Source organism: Bos indicus, chromosome 18 (assembly GCF_029378745.1).
Source record: "Bos indicus isolate NIAB-ARS_2022 breed Sahiwal x Tharparkar chromosome 18, NIAB-ARS_B.indTharparkar_mat_pri_1.0, whole genome shotgun sequence".
NCBI lineage: Eukaryota > Metazoa > Chordata > Mammalia > Artiodactyla > Bovidae > Bos > Bos indicus.
In genome coordinates, this window is record NC_091777.1 from 48531758 (window position 1) to 48552639 (window position 20882).

Consider the following 20882-nt stretch of genomic DNA (forward strand, 5'->3'; position numbering starts at 1 on the left):
TCCCAGCCCCATCCCCCGCCCTCGTCTTCTCTCTGCCAGTCGTCTAGTTGGTGGTTTGGAGTGAAGAGCAGCTGCTGCTTCCAGTCCCGGAGCTCCGGGCGGTGTCGGGGTCTTGGAAAGATACTGGTGTCCCCTGGGACCTCAGCCCTGGGCCAGACCCTCCTCCAGGGGCTCTCCTAGCCGGGAGGGGTCCTAAACCCTTGGCCCCAGATCTGCAGCTGCCCTGGTGAAACCCCATGTGCAGTTTGACCCAGCAATCGGGGTCAAACTTATTTTCCAAATCCCAAAATTTGATGTGAGAATCCCATGATCCAGTCTCTTGTGGGAAGTCTGAGTCCAACTCCGCCTGGATCCGAGAAGCAATCCCACTACCTCTTGGTAGGCCTGGCCCCACAGCTGGGGCTTTCTGGCCCATCTCCCCATTTACCTGTGCTGGACTTTATTATTTCTGAGCTCATACCTGACACTTCTCTAAGCCAGACCCCCACCCTGCAAAAAAAGAAAAAAAAACTATTTCCCAAATGAGTACATATCCTTTTTCCAGAGGAGGTGGACCAACTATTTCCACACCTCCTAAAAATTCTAGAGTGTTCCAGACGCCATCCCTGTCTCCGCCCTCCTTGAGGCTCCATCCTCAACCCGGGCTCCCCTCCCCCAGCAGGCACGGAAACGGTAGAACAAGCTGTTCTCACATCCTCTCCTGGCGCCTGTGACACACACCAACTTCCAACACCCCACAACTCACACACGCCAGCCTGTGCTCTCGCCCGAACTGTGCCCTGCGCGTCCCTTCCCCGGCTTGCCCCAGTTTCTGCTTCCTCTGCCTGTTGCCCCCCCTCGCCCCCCAACCCAAGCAGCCGCCCTCCGTCCCCACCCCCAGCCTCTCCCTCAGCCTCCCACCCCACTTCTGGCTCTCCCCTCACCCAGCCTTTGAATCCTTCCATGCCTTTAGCGCTCTCCAGATTTTTCTATTGTCTCCCTCAGTTCTTGACGTCCTCTTCCCTGTGAAGTCTCATCTCTGTATCATCGTCCTGGGACTTTGCCTGTCCTGGATGCTGACTTCATCTCTCTCCCCAAACGTACCTCCTCTCCATTCTCTCTTCCCCTCTCCTGTTTGATGGGCCCTGGTTCTCTGCCTTCCTTTGCGGAATCTCTTCTGCTTCTCTCTCCAAATCACTGACTCCTTCCTCCTTTCTCTGTCTCTCTCTGTGCGTCTGCTATTTTTTATTAGTTATTTCCTCTCTCCCACTAAATCTCCATCTCGTCTGTTCTCTTCCCCCATAATTCCTGTGGCTCCTTCATCCGCATCTCTCTCCCAGATCTATGTCTTCCTTCTCCTGCTCTTTTTTCTGATTTTCTAAAAATGTGTGACTCTCATAGCTGTCTCTTTCCTGACCGTTCTTGTGTCCTGGTTCTCACTCTTCACCTCACCTCACCCAAGTCTGTCTTTCGCCTGATGTCCCCGAATCCGCACAACCCTTCTTTCCTTTGCCCCTTCCCCTCTTTCCTTTGCCCCACAGCAGGGATGGGGAGCTCCAGGGGATGTCTGGGCCTAGGGTGAGGCCCTAGGCTGGTACCCCTGCTCCCTCCTGTAGCCCCAAGGGGAGGGTGTCTTCATCTCTCCATCCCTTCCCTTCCCCCAGTCCCCAGCTTCCAGCCTCCCCCCCTCACTGCTTCCCGCTGCAGCTGCAGCAGTCGGTTGCCAGGGCAACCACAGCTGGCTGGGTGGGAGCCCCCTCTTCCCCGTCCCCCCCTCTTCTCCTTTCTCCTCCCCTCCACCCCATCCTCCCCTCTTCTCCTTTCCAGCGAGGCTGGGAGGAGCTGGGACAAAGCCAGAGAAAGGCGGGGGTGAAGAGGGGAGCTGGGAGGGAGATGGAGGTAGGGGCCCCGCTCCAGCTGTTCACCTCGGTTGCTTCTCCCCTCGCGAGGCCCCATCTCCCCTTCTCGGCGACGCCCCAAAGCAGCCTGGAGAAGGAAGCCGACGACGTGGGCAGAGGGGTCAGCCCCACTTTAATACACAGAACAAGTTAATTCACAGCAGAGGCAGGCAATAAAGGAGACTCGTTAACAAGGGGGGGGTGGGCACGCCTGGATTGGGGGGGAGACTCCCCCAAGCCCACCACTTCCCCCACTTGCAGTCTCGATTTCCCTTTTTTTTTTTTTTAAACCCGAACAACAAACACACACAACCACAAGAAACAACCACGCCCCCTCGCGACCCGAAAGTGGCCAGCGAGGGTGGCAGGGGTGGGGCGGGGCGGGGAAGGGGGAGAATCTAGTCCGTTGCAAAGTCTGTGCTTCTCATTCCAGCAGACGCTGGGCAGGGGCCCGCCTTGCCCCACCGGCGACGGCCAGCCAAGGCCGGCAGGCACGGAGTGGGCACGGGCGGGCAGGGCTCTTGGGGAGGGAGCAGGAACGGAATTCAAAACCATGGTTCACGTCTTCATGCAGTATCCACGGTGGGCACCAAGAGGGGGCGAGGGGTGAACACCACACCCCCCGGCCCGGGGTACAAAGAGGGGATGGTGCCCATCTTGGGTGGGGAGGTGGGACAGCTGCAACTCCAGGGGCTGGGGGGAGGGGCTGCCAGGCAGGACGCTGGCGTAGACTGGTGCCCAGTAGATGCGCTCAGCAGTGCCCCCTCCACCCAGCCAGACCTTATAGGACTCTTTGTTATATATTAATTTCTTTCTTTTTTTTTTTTAAGTTTTTGACTTTTTCTTTAGAAAAAGGCTTTGTCCATGCCCCCAGCCGGCATCCACCACCCCTCGTGCCCGCCTAGAGGCGGGGTATGGCTTTGAGGGGAGCAGAAGGCCCTGGTACCCATTTGCCAAGGGGGTGAGGAAGGAGGGAGGAGGGAGAGGACCCTGCTGGGCCCACCAACCCACAGGGCAAACATTCCACTTGCACAGAGGGGAAGGGGTGGCCCGGCCCCCTCTCTGGCTCCCCCCGCCCCTCCCACTGTGGGGCATTAAGGAAAGGGAGAGAGTGGAGGAGCTCCGAGAGGAGAGGCAGGTAGGCAGGCATCACCCCAGAGGTCCGGGCGAGCCAGAGCCAGGCCTAGGTGAGTGTGATGTAGGCAGACGCCTTCTCTTTCAGGTGCCGAAGACAGAGGTGACAACTCCAGCTCCCTGTGGGGTGGGCAGAGGACAGGCAGTTGGGTCAGGTCTGGGCAGGGCTGCCCCAACCCCCACCCCCACGTCAGACCCTCCTCCTCTCACCTTCCGGGGGCTCCGCCATGGGGGGACTCAGGCAGTACATGTGGTAACCCCGATCGCAGTCGTCACAAAACAGCAGCTGGTCCTGGGGGGTGAGACCCGCCCAGCTGGCACCCTGGGGGCACGGGCACCAGAAACCGGGGTGGGGGGCGGGGGCAGGGGCCAGGTCAAAGGGGCTGGGGGAGGTGGTCCTCTTGCAAGACACAAAGGGCTCTGAGAAGGTCATCTTTGCAAAATCCTCTGGGCCACACCAACCGCCCTTGAGGACCATCAGTTTGTAGTTTGTAGTTTGGGTTTTATAGAATTCTGTGGGACACTGAAAATGACACTGAGATGGTCTGGAAACCATGGGTTCAGGTCCCAGCAGAACCATGTCCCTAGCTGGGTGACCTCGGGCAAGTGTATTCCCCTCTCTGAGCTCGGTGTCTTCTCTGTGAAGTGGGAACAAGAGCACCTACCTCAGGGCGGTTGGGAGCACTCAGAGAGTGAAGAGTGTTAAGTGCCGGGTTCAATTAATGGCCACTAACAATAATAATAATACAGGTTAACTGGTGTTCACCAGGGAGGGCGCTCCAGAGAAAGGCGTTAGGCCCAACTGGCGGAGGCGGAGGCGGAGGTGCCAGGTGGGGAGGCTGCCTGGGGGCAGGTCCCCAGGGGAGGGAGCGGACAGGTACTCACGTCGTTCTCCGAGGTGCCGCACAGGCTGCAGGACTTGCACTCGATGCACTGCCAGCGGTACGTGCGCACGGCTGCCGTCATATTCACCGTGAACTGTAAACACGAGGGGTGTCCTGGGGGCCGAGGGGCAGGGATGCGGTTAGGGGCTGCCGTGCCCCCGGTGGCTACTGACCCTGGGGAAGCCCCTAGGGGCTCAGTCCCCACCTCCTGGCTCACAAGGCCTGACCCCACCCAGCCCACGGTGCCCCGTGCCCGTTCTGCAGGCAGCGCCGCCCTGGCCACCAGTCTCCTACCCGGCCACCATGGCAACCACACTCTGCTCCCCAGAACACCATGGCAACCGCATTCCATTACCCACGGTGCTGTGGCAACCACTTTCTACCACCCACAACACCGGGGCAGCCACGTTCTGTTAACCGCTGTGCTGAGGCAGCCACATTCCATTAGCCACAGCAGAGTGGCCAACCCATTCCCTTAACCACAGAACGTGGCAACCACAGTCTCCCAGCCACGATGCCATGCCAACTGCCTTCCACAGAGGGGTCCCCACACCCTGGTTCCCTGCAGCCCAAGCCCATTACATATGATGCCACAGCAACCACAGCGTTACCAATGAGACTGTGGAGCGTGTCAACCCTCTGGTTGTCCCACCACCCCAGTGCAGACGCCAGGCCACCACGACACCCAATCGCCATGACAACCGTATTTCACTACCCATAATACCATGACAACCACAATTCATTAGCCCCCTGTGCTGAGGCAACCACAGTCTCTTACCCACAAGTCCACCTTGGAAAACCACATTCTATTAACCACAACTCCATGGCAAGCGCCCTCTGTTGTCCACAGCATCCAGGCAGTGGCAATCCATTACCCGCTATCACAGCCCACTACCCCTGGTGTTTGGGCAGCCATCTTTCACTGTTCCCCATGCCAGACAGGCGCGTACCGGTGCCCACAATGCCATGACAACTGCGTGCATTGTTCCCAGAGCCTCCCTGACCCCACTGAGTTCCCCACAGTCCTCAGCAGTTGAGTCAGCTCTGTTCATCCACCAGGATGCTCTGCGTCCCCCCCTTTCTCTCTCCTCTGCTTCCTATCCTCCAGATCTGGAGTCTCTCCACCCCGGCCCCCAGAAGCCTCAGGTGGGGGGGCATCACCTGATCGCCCACAGTCAGCACAGGAGATGAGGTCCTCAGGACACCCTGTCTTCTTGGAGCCCCCCAGGCAGAAGTCGCAGTAGCCGTTGGGGATGACAGTGCCGTCAGGCGCCTTCTTGGCTGAAAGACAGCAGGCAGGGGTTAGCGGGGGCAGGAAGGGACCCTCAATCCAAGGCTGCTACAGAAGTAGGGGTGGAGGGAGGCGTCCCTACCTGTGTGTTTCCTCTGTGACTCAGGGACCCAGGCCAATTCTTTGTAAAACTCTGGGGGTGGGGGGACAGAGAGAGGGGCTCTCACCACAGGCAAGGCTCCACCCTGCCCACGGCCTCAGCCCCAGGGGTGGACCCCTTGTCCAGGCATGGAGGAGGTGAGGAGAGGGAGCCGCTATCCCAAGCTGTGTCCAGCAGCAAAAGAGAGTTGCAGGGAGCCCAGGTAATTCTCATCAGGACCTCGCAACTCTCAGAACGACTGACAGGTCCTCTTTATTGGGTAAAAACTTGGCAGGTACAACTTTAGGAAAAGCCCCCTGCTTCCTCTGCCCACACGCACTTCTGCCAGACAGCCACCCCCAACTAAGCCCCAACTAAATAAAAATTAGGTAGAGGCCACTGCCATGATCTGGTATGGAAACAGACTCTCAGAAGGAAAATTCTGAGCACAGAGGTGCCTGGGTGTGTAGTAGGGGTGGGATGAAGAGACTGCTCTCTCCCACTGAGGAATGGGTGGGAGGATGGTTCCTCCACTGGCAGAGCCTCTCCCCAAGCCTTCCCCCATCCCTCAGCTGTCAAGGTTGGCACTGGATTGGCATGGGCGGATGCCAAGGGTTCCCAGGCCACGGCCCCTGCCCCTTGGCCGAAGCTTAGCAGAGAAGGGAGGAAGGGAGGCAGAGAGGGAGGGGAGTCATCTATCACCCCCCTCCCCAAGCTCTAATTGAAACAATAAATCAGACCCAGAAATATTACGCCCGGCCGGGAGCGAAGGAGAGATGGTTGGTTGCCATGGCAACCCCAGAGCCAGCATCCCCATGGTTGGTGGGGGGAGGGGACCGCTGAGCTGGAGATTTTCCAGAAATGTCTAATGTGCCCCCTCCCTCCCAGGCTCCTTAGCCCCCACTCCCAGGGCCCCTCACCACCCCACGCCCTGTCCGCCTGCTCACGTTTATGGTTGTTTTTCCGGTGGAAGGGCAGGGCGTGGCGTTCGGCGTTCTCCTCCCCCTCCTCCTCAGCCAGGTGGGTGTGGGTGTAGTGGTAGCTGAGCCCTGGCCGATTCTTATACCGTTTCCCACAGACTGGAGAGTGAGCAGGGAGGGCCCGTCAGCCCTCCAGCCTCTGCCGCCTCCACCCTGGCCTCCAGGATCACACCTCCCTCCTCTGCCAGGGTCCAGAACGGGAGGGAAGGGGCCAGTGGGGGGCAAGGTCTCTGGGTCCCACTCTCTCTCTCTCTCTTCCCCCCTCTTCAGAAGGACTCACTATCACAGACATACGGCTTGTCTCGGTCCTCCAGGGAAGCGGTGTCCTGGCGTTTCCGGAGCCCCCCGATGCCGTATGCCTGAGGGGACAGTCAGGAGTGAGGGGCCAAGAAAGGGAAGGAACTAAAAGAATTTTCACCATTTGGGCTTGAAAGCCCAATCACAGCTCTGCCACTTCCTAGCTGTGAGTCTAGAGTAATTCTCTTGACCTCTCAGAGGTTCCATTTTCTCATCTGTGCCACGGTAGGAAGATTGCTCTAACCCACTGTACAATCTCTGTTTTGCAAATGGCTTAATATGCCCAAGCCTTAATTTCCTCATCTGTAAAATGGGTATAAAAATCCCCTACCCCTTCAGGCTGCTCTGAGAGTTAAATAACGTAAAATTGGGGCAGGGTCTGAACACTGCACAAGCAATCAATGGAACCCGCCTTGAGGGGAAGGATGATGGGGGGAGGTTTGAGAGCGATACCTTTCCTTTGGCCCTGTTCTTCCTCCTGGGCATGTCATCCTCCGGGTCTTCCACTTCAAGATCATGAGGAAACTCCAGCAGTTGCTGTTTCTGGGCACCAGGAGAAGGGAGACTGGGGTCAAGAAACGGGGTATTGTTCTGCTTTGGGAGGTAGTTCTGAGCACAGCAAAGATCAGGGGTGGCAGGGCAAGTTAGGAGGTCTTCCCAAAAGAAGATGAAGTATGGAGGGATGGAGACAGGATGCTCAAAGGTCCTAGGGAATCAGGGGAGATTTCAGAGCAGGAGCAAGATGGACCAGGAAACAGGCCAGTTGAGAGGGCAGCCACAGCCCCTGGACGGGTGGGGGGCTGGGCAGTCCTACCTGGCAGTCCATAATGGTCTCCTCCTCCTTCAGCTCTATCTTCTTCTCCCCTGTCTCGGCACACAGGAGAGCCTCAAGGACTGGCCCTTCAGGGAGGCCACCCTCCTTTTTCAGTGGTGCTTCACAGTCTGGGGACAAGACCACGGTAGGTAGGAGGGGGATCAGGTGAAGATTGTCCCTTGTCCCTGGAGGACTCCTCAGATTGCCCAGGTTGGGGAATCATGCTCTTTTCTGGAGGAAAGAGGCTTTCCCACACTCAACCAGCAACAGACTCAAATACTCAACCACCCATACCGCCCTCAATACTTCCACACATCCTAAGGATGCCCAGATCCTGGAGAAGACACAGTCAGACCATCAGAGACCATTGGACATACTCAGGGAGAAACATGGCCGGACCCTCCTATACAACTACATAATACAAGGAGGAGACCCACCTCGACCCCCACAACTGGAGAGAACAGACATTCAAACAGGACACACATGGACATACACACAAGGGAGATACAGACAGATCATCTGAGACAGCCAGACACACGAAGGAAGAGAAACACCCAGACACTCAGATACACCCAGACTCACGGAGGAGACATAGCCAGACCCTTGGGCACACTCAGAGACACTCCAAAAGAGAACATTAGACCATCAGATAAACCCAGACCACACGGGGAAAACAACCAAACCCTACCAAACACCTGAACATACTTAGGGGAGAGAGAGACACACCAGAGAATCACTCAGATGGATACTCGACACACAGGTGATACAAACAGTCCCTCTGGGACAATCAGACACACCCAGGAAGACAGAGCCAGATGGACACGCCAATACACCTGCCTGGACCCACACAGATCCTTGGTTATACCTGAGCAAGGGAAGAGAAACAGCCAGTGACTCTAACAGTACCGGACACATTTGAGAAGTGATAAAGCCAGACACTCATGGAGCAGCAGACATGGGCAGAAATACACCTGATACTCCAAACAGACACTCAGGGACGAGATTCTCCCAGACATTCCAGAGCATCTGGTACTCAAAGGAAGAGAGACACTCAGGAGCAGATAGACCAGACACACTTAAGAGGAAATAAGCCTGGAAACACCTGAAAAGAGACACAGACACCAAGACACGCTGTACTACAAATGGAAAAAGTTACAACCAGACACTCTGACACACCCAGACACACACCCAGACATCCACAGGAAAGAATAGGCAGATACTGTGATACAACCCAACTCACAAGGGAAGAGAAATACAAGGATGGGATACACCTAGACACACAAAACAGATACCACACTCTGTCCAGGAATACACCCGAGTCCAAGTAGAAGATGCAGTCCAAAAAACTCAGGGAAAACTGGAGAGTCTCTGTACTACCCCCAGACACACACCAGCAGACACAGCCAGTCACTCAGACACGGGCCAGGAAGGAAATAAAGGCAGATGCTCAGACGCACGAGGGCATCAACACACTGATCAGCCAGTGGTGTGGGCACCCACAGGGGCCACCCCAGGCACAGGACGGAGCCCCACCTACCGATCTTGTACTCGCAGGGCCGGAGTCTGGGGTCTTCCAGGATGTTGAGCCTCCGTTTCTTTCTCCAACAGCGGGCTGGGTACGTATAGATCTGTCCGGGGGCCAAACCTAGAGTAAGAAGGGCGGTAAGAACGCGGCTGGGAAGCCGCCGCCCCGCCCCACCCCCGCCCTCCCGGCGGTACCCGGGCCGCGGTGGGTCTTCTCCATCCAGATGTAGCAGTTGTTCTGGGCCACGCCGGTCTGCGAGTCGAGGAAGGGCAGGCGCAGGCTGCGCTCGGCGCACAGGCGCGCGTTGTAGCTGCGGCAGTGCTCGATGGCCTCGCGGTAGAAGTCCTCGCCTAGGCTGCGAGGGGCGGGTAAGCGGGCGGGCGGCTGTCAGCAAGGGCAGGCGCACCCGGTCGCCCAGCACCCCTCCCCCAGCCCACCCGTCGGGAATGGGTGGGCCGACTCCTCCAACCTCACCTCTCCCCTCCGGTCGGGACCCAGGAGCCCCGAACCCAGGACTCAAGCGGGCCTCGAGCCAAGGAGTAGATACAATATAGAAACAGATAAAGATACACCAGGACACATCCATTCAGGCACATATCCAAATCCACAACACAATATCACACATAGTCGCACAGGATTCACACACAAAGAGAGACATATCCCAAGACTCACAAAGGGAGAAACAGACACATCTCACATATGGGCACACACAAATATCTACTGAAAAACACAGATCTCTCAAGTTCCATAGTGTTGAAACAGATCACACACGTGTCCATGCACAAATATACATCACATATCCAAAGACACACAACATAAACAATCACCCACACAAAGACACACAACATGTAAACAGATTACACACCACAGACACTCACACTCACTCATGCATCCAAAGACACACACACAGGTACACAATGTTAAGAGAAAAAATGTTAAAACAAACTACCCATATAAGCACTTACACACATATCCAAATACACAACACAAATCACACACAATTCAGATACACTATACAAAGAAATCACACAGATTCACCCAGGATACACACACACAGTCACAAAGATACACAATAATATAGAAACCAACATCTAAAACACCACATATTCAAATACACAAAGATACACGTATACTCAATGTAGAAACAAATCCACCCATATTCACACAAAAATTTGCACATAGATACAGGAATACCTACATATCCAAAGACACAGAACACAAATGATGCACAGTTTCAAAGGACATGCACGCACACTCAAAGACTCAAATATTCAAAGATACCTAGAGTAGAATAAAAGAAATCAAATACACATCCACACACATATCCAAAAAAAAAAAAAACCACCAGAATCCGAACAAGTGACACACACTCCATATCCCAAGACAAAGGTACTGTGAGCTTCACTCAAGTTTACCAAGCTCCCCGCGCCCCTCGTCCATTTCACCTTCTCCCCAGCCCCGGGGGTCTCAGGGCGGGACATGACCCCCCTTCCCGAAGAGGACTCGGAGTTCCGCACACTCTCCGCTCCTCCAAGAGCAGCGCGTCGGACACGGTTCTTGCCAGAGACCCACAGTCACACACACTCGCAACCCCGCGCAGCCCGGCCCACGGTGACAGCCCCCCAGACACCCCATCGGCCCCACCCCCAGCCGCCACACACACACACGCCCGCGCGATCCGCCCGCGCTCCCTCCCCCGCCTCCCGCCGGCCCGCAGCACCTCAGGGGGCCGGGGATGACCGTGGCCATCTTGCTCCCCGGGTCCTGCCCCCAGCAGGTCCCCGCCGGGCCGGTCCTCCCAGCGCTCGGGCGGGCGCTGAGGCCGCCCATCCATTCATTCCCGGGGGGGCGGGAGCACCGGGGCCACAGCCAATCAGGGCGGCGGGGCGGGCCCGCTCGGGTATGCTGGGAGTGGTAGTTCCCCGTCTGGGGCTGGCGGGACCCCACCGGGAAGCCGGTCAGAGATGGGGCCCGAGGCACGCATAGCCACTCACGCACGCTCACCCGTGCACACCTCGGAGTCTCGCACATGAGTCTACACTCACGCATGCACACCTGGGCTCGCACACACCCACACACGGCGGCTTACACACACATTCACACATATACTCACAGCCTCCCACGCAGACTCACGCACACTCCCTCTCCCACACCTTCGCCCAGACTCGCATACATTTGCACTCACACAAACACTTGAGTGCCAGGAGACTTAGAGACACCGTACAGATGCCCACGCAAACGCCCCGCCAACGCATGGCTCCCTGACGACGCCCCCTCCCCCAGTCCCTTCTAGCTCCAGAGAACCCTCTCGGTCCCCGGTCTCTGGTCACCGTCGGGGCTGTCTCTCTCACAGGGACCACGCCCGACTCAACCCCTTCCCAGGCTTGACAGCAGCCGTGCTAGTTAGGAGTGTGCTGTAGCCACACTTCATGGGTTCAAATCCTGACTCTGCCAACTTGGTGGCCATGTGACCCTGGGCAAATAACTTAATCTTTCTGGGACTCAGTTTCCTGATCTGTAAAATAAGGATGATGCCTCACTGGATTATTGTGAGGATTGAATGAGTAAGTATTGGGGTGTGCATGCGTTAAATCGCTTCAGTGGTATCTGACTCTTTATGACCCCGTGGGCTGTAGCCCGCCAAGCTCCTCTGTCTGTGGGATTCTCCAGGCAAGAATACTGGAGTGGGTTGCCATACCCTCCTCTAGGGGATCTTCCCAACCCAGGGACTGAACTCTTTATGTCTCCTGCATTGGCAGGAGGGTTCTTTACCACTAGCGCCACCTGGGAAGCCCTTAAATATTGGTAAATTGCTTCAAAAGGCACCTGACAGGGATTTCACTGTTGGTCCAGAAGTTGAGACTCCGCACTCCCACTGCAGGGGGCACAGGTTGGTTGGGGAACAAAGATCCCTTATGCCATGCAGTTAGCAAACAAACAAACAAAACAAAAGGTACCTGGCAGGTAGTAGGTGTTCAATAAATTCATTCATTCCACAAAGAGGACCTGATGTGCACTAAGATGTAAAATGGTGATAGCTAACCATTATTAGAAAGAATAACGCTTGACGTATGTGTGTTAGTCACTCAGTCGTCTCCGACTGTTTGCAACCCGTGAACTGTAGCCCACTAGGCTCCTCTGTCCATGGGATTCTCCAGGCAAGAAGACTGGAGTGGGTTGCCATTTCTTCCTCCAGGGGATCTTCCCGACCTAGGGATCAAACCTGAGTCTCCTGGATTGCAGGCAGATTCTTTACTCTCTGAGCCACCAGGGAAGCTTGGCATATAATAGATGCTTACAAAATCTTTGTTAAGAATAAATATACTGAGTAGCCACCAAGTGTAGGCACAGTTCTTTAACAGAGATTCAGCCGTCTGATCCTCATAATGACCCACCAGGGTGATATTATCATTACCCCCAACCCATTTTCCCGGAGGAAGTAGAGTCGCATGCCGTCAGCCCCTGGTGTTTGCTTGAAGGTGAGACTAAGATAAGTATTCACTCTCCCAGATGTCTGTATCATGTGGGTCACCCCCTTCTTTCTGCCACTGTCACCCACACTGACTCCACTGTAAGGGATGCCCAGAGAGGAAGCTGACCTTTGGAGTCACAGCACTTGCCAAATCCCACTCACCCACACCAAACCCACACCCCCATCCAAAGTTCCTGTTCAGGTTTGAGCCCTTGTATGGATAAAAAGGCCCACAAATGTCCTTATCTACCAGGGAGCTCTCCAGCAGACAGAAGAGGCCTTAAAGCCCTCACCTCTTTTGTCTCCTGATGCTCCCACCTACCTCCCTAATGAAAGAGGCCCCCTCCAGGTCTTCCACACCCATAGTCACTTCTAAACACACACACACACACACACACACACAAACACACACACTTCCCCGGTGGTCCAGTGGTTTACACTCCACACTCCCCAGTGTAGGGATCATGAGTTCAATCCCTGGTCAAGGAACTAAGATCCTCCAGGCAGCAAGGCATGACCCAAAAACAAAAAACAAAATACACACACACACACACACACACACACACCCCTCTAGTCTTAGACCCCTTCCACAGTCTCTCCCCAATCTCTCCCAGGTAAGGCCTTGACCTCCTCTCCTCAAACCCCAAAAGCAGGGAGTGGGTCTCTGCTTCACATCTGGCCTAGAGCAGATGGCAAGGGGGTGAGGCACCTCACTCTGCATCACAGATCACACAGTGCCACAGGGACACTGGCACCTCACAGTCACTCTAGCCTCCAGGTCCCCTACAGTGGCCACTCCAATCTCATCCACAGTGAGCCCTGTCCCCCCCAACCCACCAGCTCAGCTCCAAGAGCCCTTGCCACCTTCCTCTGTCACCTCCCACCAACCTCCAATACATCCTTACACTTACTCCCCACACCTCTAGACTCAGGCACCTGCTCACCCCAGAACCTTGGCATCAGTTTTGCTCAGCTTGGAGCCTGAGTACAGAACACTCCATCAGCTCCCTGGAGGCCCCTGTCCACCAGTGCAATTTGGCCCACAGCTGACACCTAGAGAAGGGTCTCTCTCCCCTTTCTTACCCCTAGTCACCCTCACAGACCCCTCGGCCACAGTCAAGCTCCCCTGTCCAAACAGTCCTCCTGTCCCCATCCCCCTGTGCCCTGTGTGGAAACCGGACCACAAGTGAAATCAATATTGATACTAAACAGTAAAGAATCTGCCTCCAATGCAAGAGACCCGGGTTTGATCCCTGGGTCGGGAGGATTCCCTGGAGAAGGAAATGACAACCCACTCCAGTATCTTTGCCAGGAGAATTCCACGGACAGAGGAGCCTTGCGGGCTCCAGTCCATGGGGTCGCAAAGAGTCAGACACAGCTGACACTTTCACTACATTTATTCAGAGTCAGGCTCAGTACCAAGTGCTTTACAAACATCACAGCAGCAACCATGAGATAATAAGAACTGTAATGATGCCCCAATTCACAGATGGTAATGCTGAGGCTCAAGGTGGGGAGGTGGTTAGTGCTCAAGATAGGGTTCCAATACGGGCAGTCAGAACCCTCCAGAGCCCATTCCTAAGGGGACTGGATTCTTTCAGGAGCCAGCCCCTTCCCTCCCCTCACCTCTTGTAGATCCCTCAGAAGGTGAGTGCAAAGAGGGCTACTGGCACTCCCACCCCCAAGCTTACTCAGGTCTTCAGCCCCCCCGGCAATGGCTGCCCCACACCTACTCCAAGAGGTCAAAGTGAGGAGGTCTGGATACCTATAGATCCACCAACCTGCACACGAGCCCTGTGCCAGCCAGTTTGAGGGTGTCCCTGATAGGGGTAACACGTCTGTGTTGAAGAATTAGAGCGAGAGGGAGGCAGAAGTGTCACCGTTACACACTGTCTCACGCCTACCCCAACCCCACACACGCCCTCCAAGCTGGCTTGGCTCTCCGCAAAGCCACACGTGTAGGCGCGAGCTTGTAAGGCCCGGCCCCCAACATGGCCCAACTCCCCCCACCATCAGAAACCTGAAGCTACTGGGGGCCTTAGGTTCGGCCACCCCAGGCACAGCCTTCCCGGAGGGCGGGGGCGGGGGGCGCCCCGAGCCCCTCCCCCACTCCAACCCCCAGCACCCGTAGCTCAAGGTCAAGGTGGCGGAGGCGAGAGGCTGGGGGGAGGGTGGGGGAGGTCGCCCCGGCCCCTTTGTGCGGCGCCGCGGGCGTTCGCCCTTCGCCTCCTCCCCGCCAGGCCGGGGAGCGGGGGAGGGGAGGGCCGCGCGCGCCAGCCGGGGAGGGAGAGCCGGAGCGGCCGCGCGCCTGTCACTCCCAGCCCGCTGTCACCGTTGGGGAAGGGGGCGGGGAGCACTGGGACCCAGGAGTTCGGGATCCCGAGGAAGGAGTGAGAGAGACGGAAAGAGAGGGAAGAAGTGGAGAGAGCGAGGGCTGGCCAGGAGAGGAGAGGGCTGGGAGAGAGCGTAGGTTTGAACCCAGGCGTCCAGGATGCCAGCCGCGGGGCCCAGGAGGAAGCGAAGCTCGGAGGAGGCACGCGGACAGGGAGAAACGGAGGGAATCCCCGGAGACTGAGGGTGCTCCCAGCACCCTCTCCCGAGGCATCCGGTCCCCAAGGAGATAGGAGATGCTCTCATTACATGTGTACGGGCAGGGAGAGGCAGGGAGCCCACGGTCTAAACTGACCAGAGCGTCGGGGCTTTAGGTCCTGAAGACCGGGAAGGAAAAAGAAAAGGGAGAGACAGCAGGGATCGAATCGGGGACCCCCGAAGTCTCAGCTCCCACCCTGCGGCCGCGCAGACCGAGGTCCCCGGAGAAAGAGAGGGGAAAGAGAGAAAGATGCTTTTGAGGAGGTAGAGACCTGGGAGACTAGGGTCCGGACTTAGGCATTCGTACTCCAGCCCCAGGCAGGGGCAGACCTGGCGCGCCCAGAGACTCTGAGGAGAAGGAAGCCCCTACCCCCACTCTGGGTGGGGAAACGGCCTCCGCCACCCCCAGCCCGCGCCACATTCCTTCACTGACAGCGACAAAGAAGAGGCGCCCCCGCGACCCTGGAGTGGCTCCTGCCCCCAGCCCCAGGGGGGAGACAAGGGGTGGCGGCCCCCGCCGGGGGGACAGGGGGACAAGCTGGGGGCCCCATTCAACTACCATCCGCCCACTGCGTCCCCCTCCCCAGCGAGGGCGGGGGCGAGGTTCGGGTAGGGGGCGGATGGAGGGACGTGGACGGCGGGGACACTCACGACTTGAGCGGGTTCTGAATGGCGGTGGCCATGGCCCGCTCGGCTGGGCCGCCTCCGGCCCGGGGCGCCGCTGCCGCCGCGCGCGGGCCCAGCCCGGCCTGCGCCGCCCGCTCTGCCGCCCAGCGCGCTACGATTTCATTCATTCTTGGGGCTGCAGCGCGAGAGGAGCGGGGCGGGCCGGGGGCGGGGCTCGGCCAATCCCCGCACCTCCCGGCGCACGACGGGACGTGGAGTCTAGGGGCGTGCGGCGGCGCCCGAGGGCGCCCCTGTCCGGACTACACGTCCCAGGGGGCGTCGGGAAAACCGTGTGCCCATTGGCTACTAAGGATACAGGGCGGGGCTGGGCTCGCCCCAGAGCATCCTTTCCCTTCCCTGGAGTACTCCCTTCCCAGCTCCGGCTCTCCATCCTTCAAGAACCACGGGCGCGCGGGAAAGGGTGGTCGCTGATTTCTGGGTCTCCCCTGGGTATGCGGATGACCCCAGGGTCTGTCGTGTATTCTTGTCTTTGCCTATTTCTCTGGGTGTCTCTTCTTTTGTAAACCAGTCTGTAAACAAGCACAGGGGTTAATCAATGCCTTTGTTCATTTATTAAGTGACAGGCACTCTTCTAGGCACTGGGGAAACAGCATGAACAACAGACAGAATTGCTGCCCTCAAGGAGCTGAGCTGTGAGTGGAGAAAAACAGATGATAAACAAGCAAACAAGCTGTTAATTTTAGAGAGTGAAAAGTGCTATAAAGAAAGTGGCTTCTCTGAGGAGGTGACATGTGAGCTGAGACCTGAGAAGCTGTCACCATGCAATACATAGAAGCAGGAAAAGCTTGGCAAGTTCAAAGATTATTGTGGAAAGCTAGTGTAAAAGAGTCGAGTGAGTGAGGGGGGAGACAAGGTTAGCCAGAGAGCAAGGAACCAGATCATGTAGGCCCTTGTAGGCCATTATAAAGAAAATGGATTTTTGTTCCAAGTGCAATCAATCATCCTTGACTCTTCTTTTTTCACACACACCTCAAGTCCATCATCAAATCCTGTTATCTCTACATTCACAAATAGATCCAGAATCTACTCACCCTTCACCCTTCACAGCCTCCATTCTAGGACTCCCTCCTCCCATCATCTCCCCCCTGGACAGTCCCTGCCTCTTCTCTCCAGGGTAGCCAGAGTGAACTGCCTAAAACAGCTGGCATCACCATGCTGTCTGGCTCAAAACTTCCAATGACTTCTTTCACACTTAGAATGAAGTTCTAAGTCCTCACTATGTTCTCAGGGCCCCTACTTAAGCAGATCCCCAACCTCCATCTCATTTCCTCTATTTATTTATTTAGGCTGCACTGGGTCTTAGTTGCAGCTCCCAGGATCTTTGTTGTGTGGCATGCAAACTCTTAGTTGCAGCGTGCATGCTGGATCTAGTTCCCCAGCCAGGATGGAACCTGGCCCCCTTACATTAGGAGCACAGAGTCTTACCCTCTGGACCACCAGGGAAATCTCCCCACTACCCACCCCCCCTCCCCCCAGTTACATTTCTGATCTCATCTCCCTTCTTTCCCTTGACTAGCTTTGCTGACTCATTGGAAAAGACCCTGATGCTGGGAAAGATTGAAGGTGGGAGGGGAAGGGGACAACATGGTTGGATGGTTGGATGGCATCACCAACTCGATGGACATGAGTTTGAGTAAGCTCCAGGAGTTGGTGATGGACAGGGAAGCCTGGTGTTCTACAGTCCATGGGGTTACAAAGAGTTGGACACGACTGAGAAACTGAACTAACTAACTTTGCTCCAGCTGCACTGGCCTCCTCCTTATTCCTGGAACATTCTGGCCCCACTTCAGCCACAGGGCCTTTGCATTTGCTGTTCTCACTGCCTAGAATGCTCCTCCCCCAAGCATCTTCATGGTTCCAACCCTGACTTTACTCAGGTTTCTAAATTAATGTCACTCCCTCAGAGACAACCTCAGCTAAAATGGCATCCCTGAGAAACTCTCAGACCAGATCAGTCGCTCAGTCGTGTCCAACTCTTTGCGACCCCATGAATCACAGCACGCCAGGCCTCCCTGTCCATCACCAACTCCCGGAGTTCACTCAGACTCATGTCCATCAAGTCAGTGATGCCATCCAGCCACCTCATCCTCTGTCGTCCCCTTCTCCTCCTGCCCCCAATCCCTCCCAGCATCAGAGTCTTTTCCAATGAGTCAACTCCTCGAAAGAGGTGGCCAAAGTACTGGAGTTTCAGCTTTAGCATCATTCCTTCGAATGAACACCCAGGGCTGATCTCCTTCAGAATGGACGGGTTGGATCTCCTTGCAGTCCAAGGGACCCTCAAGAGTCTTCTCCAACACCACAGTGCAAAAGCATCAATTCTTCGGCGCTCAGCTTTCTTCACAGTCCAACTCTCACATCCATACATGACCACTGGAAAAACCATAGCCTTGACTAGACGGACCTTTCTTGGCAAAGTAATGTCTCTGCTTTTGAATATGCTACCTAGGTTGGTCATAACTTTCCTTCCAAGGAGTAAACATCTTTTAATTTCATGGCTGCAGTCACCATCTGCAGTGATTTTGGAGCCCAGAAAAATAAAGTCTGACACTGTTTCCACTGATTCCCCATCTATTTCCCAGGAAGTGATGGGACCAGATGCCATGATCTTCGTTTTCTGAATGTTGAGCTTTAAGCCAACTTTTTCACTCTCCACTTTCTCTTTCATCAAGAGGCTTTTTAGTTCCTCTTCACTTTCTTCCATAAGGGTGGTGTCATCTGCATATCTGAGGTGATTGATGTTTCTCCCGGCAATCTTGATTCCAGCTTGTGTTTCTTCCAGTCTAGTGTTTCTCATGATGTACTCTGCATATAAGTTAAATAAACAGGGTGACAATATACAGCCTTGACGAACTCCTTTTCCTATTTGGAACCAGTCTGTTGTTCCATGTCTAGTTCTAACTGTTGCTTCCTGACCTGCATACAAATGTCCTCTTAAAAGCTTTTTTTTCCCCCCTGGGACTTCCCTGGTGGTCCAGTGGCTAAAACTCCACTCTCCCAATGTAGGGAGTCTGGGTTTGATCCCTGGTCAGGGAACTAGATCCTATATGCCAATCTTTGCCATATGGAAAAGACCTTGATGCTGGGAAAGACTGAGGGCAGGAGGAGAAGGGGATGACAGAGGATGAGATGGTTGGATGGCATCACCGACTTGATGAGATGAGTTTCAGCAAACTCTGGGAGATGGTGAAGGACAGGGAAGCCTGGCATGCTGCAGTCCATGGGGCCACAAAGAGTCGGACACGACTTAGTGACTGAACAACAAAATGCTGATTCTGTGTTGCCGCAACTAAGATCTGGTGTAGCCACATAGATTAATATTTTTTAAAAAAAGCTTTCTTTGTCTCCCAACACTTACAATAATCCATCCTCATACTATAGACCTATTTACTTACTTGATTTATTGCCATCTCCACCCCTTTGAATACCAGCTCTATGAGGCAGAGGTTGTTATTTAATCCACTGCTCTCTCCCCAGTGCCTAAAATAGGGCCTGAAAAATAGCAGGTGCTCAACAATTATTTGTTGAATAAATAAATGAATCAATTAGTCATTATGCTCCATGTCTCTCCCCACTGTCTGGCTCTGTGGAGCACAACCAGCAAGGAGAGAGTCACATGGGCTCCAGGCTGTGCCCTCCCACACACATAGACACTTCGACAATCTGAAGGGGATCAGGGTGGTGGCCAGGGTAGCAGTGGAGGGCGTTGTTGAATTAAGACAAGCTTCCCAGCAGAGGGTCTGGAGCTAAAGCTTCAAGGCAAAAAGAAAGGAAAAGTTCGTTTCTACAGAATCATGCCCTGTGTGGGCAGCAATGATGTGTTTGCACTATTTATTTATGTATTGGCTGCCTTGAATCTTCGTTGCTGTGCACAGATTTGTCTTTAGTTATGGCAAGTGAGGGCTACTCTCTGGTTTCAGAACATGGGCTCTAGAGCACAGGCTTGTTAGCTGTGGCACATGGGGTTCGTTGCTCCATGGCTTGTGAGATCTTCCCGGACTGGGGATCAAACCCATGTCCCCTGCATTGGCAGGCAGATTCTCAACCACTGGGCCACCAGGGAAAGCCCAGCAATGAAATATTTGATGGGTCTGCCCTAGGCTCTGCCTTAAGTTTGCAGTCCTGTCGGGTAACAGACCCCTCACTGTACAATGACAGCCAAGGGTGGGGGAAGCCCAGGCAGAGGGGTCAGGAGATACACGGGCTAGGGGAGCCCAGAGGAGGTTTCTGACCCAGTCTGGGGGTCAGGGAGGGCTTCTTGGAGGAGGTTTCAGGGAAATCTTTTAAGTCTTGACCCTCTGATCTCTCCAGACACAAGGCAAGTTCCTGTCCTGACCTCTTGTGTCCGTGATGCCTGATCTTCCTGTCACTCGAATCTTGATAACAAGCAATTTAATCACTTCTTTAATCACTTCTCCCAACCTGGAACCCAAAGATTTGACCACCAGAGGGCACTGTGGCTCCAGTTTTTGTCTGGGCAGGCTGTTCAGGAATCCTCAGACCCAGGAGGGACATTGTGGGGGGCAGTGGGACCAACCAGTGGACACATTGGTCCCCCCACTCTGAGCCTCAGACCCTGCCCAGGACTTGGTCATCAAGGTCAGAGCCCCTCCCTGCAAAAAATCCTGTGGAATCAATGTGTGTGTGCATGATAAGTCACTTCAGTCGTGGCCGACTCTTTGCAACCCTATGGACCATAGCCGGCCAGGCTCCTCTGTTCATGGGATTCTCCAGGCAAGAATACTGCAGTGGGCTCCATGCCTTCCTCCAGGGGGTCTTCCTGACTCAGGGATCAAATCCACATCTGTCTCCTGCATTGGCATGCAGGTTCTTTACCACAAGCGCCATCTGGGAATTAATAGGAGTCCCTCTGTCCCAGACCCCTGGGAGCCCAGCTTGGGCCTCTGAGGGAGCAACTTGCTTAACCTCTCTGATCCCTCTCCTACTATTCTTCAGAGGGTACAGCCCTCCCCTAAGCTGCCCTTGGGATGTTCAGACATGACCCTTGGAAGTCTCCTGCCCAGATGGGGATACTGAGGTATACAGAAAGTGTGGCTGGTGGGGGGGAGGGTGTCACACAATACTAGGACAAAAACAATAACAATTAATAACCACAATACAGGACTTCCCTGGTGGCGAAATGGATAAGAATCCGTCCACCAATGCTGGGGACACGGGTTCCATCCCTGGTTCAGGAAGAGTCCACATGCCACGGAGCAGCTCAGCTAGTGAAACGCAACTTACTGAAGCCCATGA

At 55.3% G+C, this 20882-nt stretch overlaps 1 protein-coding gene across 8 annotated transcripts; it reads right to left on the reverse strand.

Annotated features, from left to right (window-relative positions):
* Positions 1-1984: 1984 nt before the first annotated feature.
* Positions 1985-15673, reverse strand: DPF1 (double PHD fingers 1). Of its 8 annotated transcripts, none has more exons than XM_070770934.1 (12): positions 15594-15673; positions 9076-9236; positions 8894-9001; positions 7357-7484; positions 6996-7085; positions 6526-6604; positions 6213-6344; positions 5269-5319; positions 5057-5176; positions 3897-4009; positions 3222-3303; positions 1985-3131 (listed from the first exon to the last, which is right to left on the reverse strand). In XM_070770934.1, exons 1-12 carry the CDS (start codon positions 15623-15625, stop codon positions 3061-3063), a joined length of 1167 nt encoding a protein of 388 aa, XP_070627035.1. In that variant the 5' UTR covers positions 15626-15673; the 3' UTR covers positions 1985-3060. The 8 variants fall into 8 exon arrangements, with proteins under 8 accessions (XP_070627035.1, XP_070627034.1, XP_070627029.1 ...); XM_070770933.1 differs by having other exon boundaries at positions 3222-3333; XM_070770928.1 differs by lacking the exon at positions 15594-15673 and adding an exon at positions 10602-15575 and having other exon boundaries at positions 3222-3333.
* Between the last annotated feature and the right edge of the window lie 5209 nt (positions 15674-20882).

Coding starts and splice junctions, on each gene's coding strand:
- DPF1 (XM_070770928.1), bottom strand. CDS start 10,930: ATGCGTGAGTGTAGACTCATGTGCGAGACTCCGAGGTGTGCACGGGTG. Junction 5,177..5,268: donor GTCACAGAGGAAACACACAG/GTAGGGACGCCT, acceptor GCTGTCTTTCAG/CCAAGAAGGCGCCTGACGGC. Junction 3,132..3,221: donor CATGGCGGAGCCCCCGGAAG/GTGAGAGGAGGA, acceptor CCCACCCCACAG/GGAGCTGGAGTTGTCACCTC.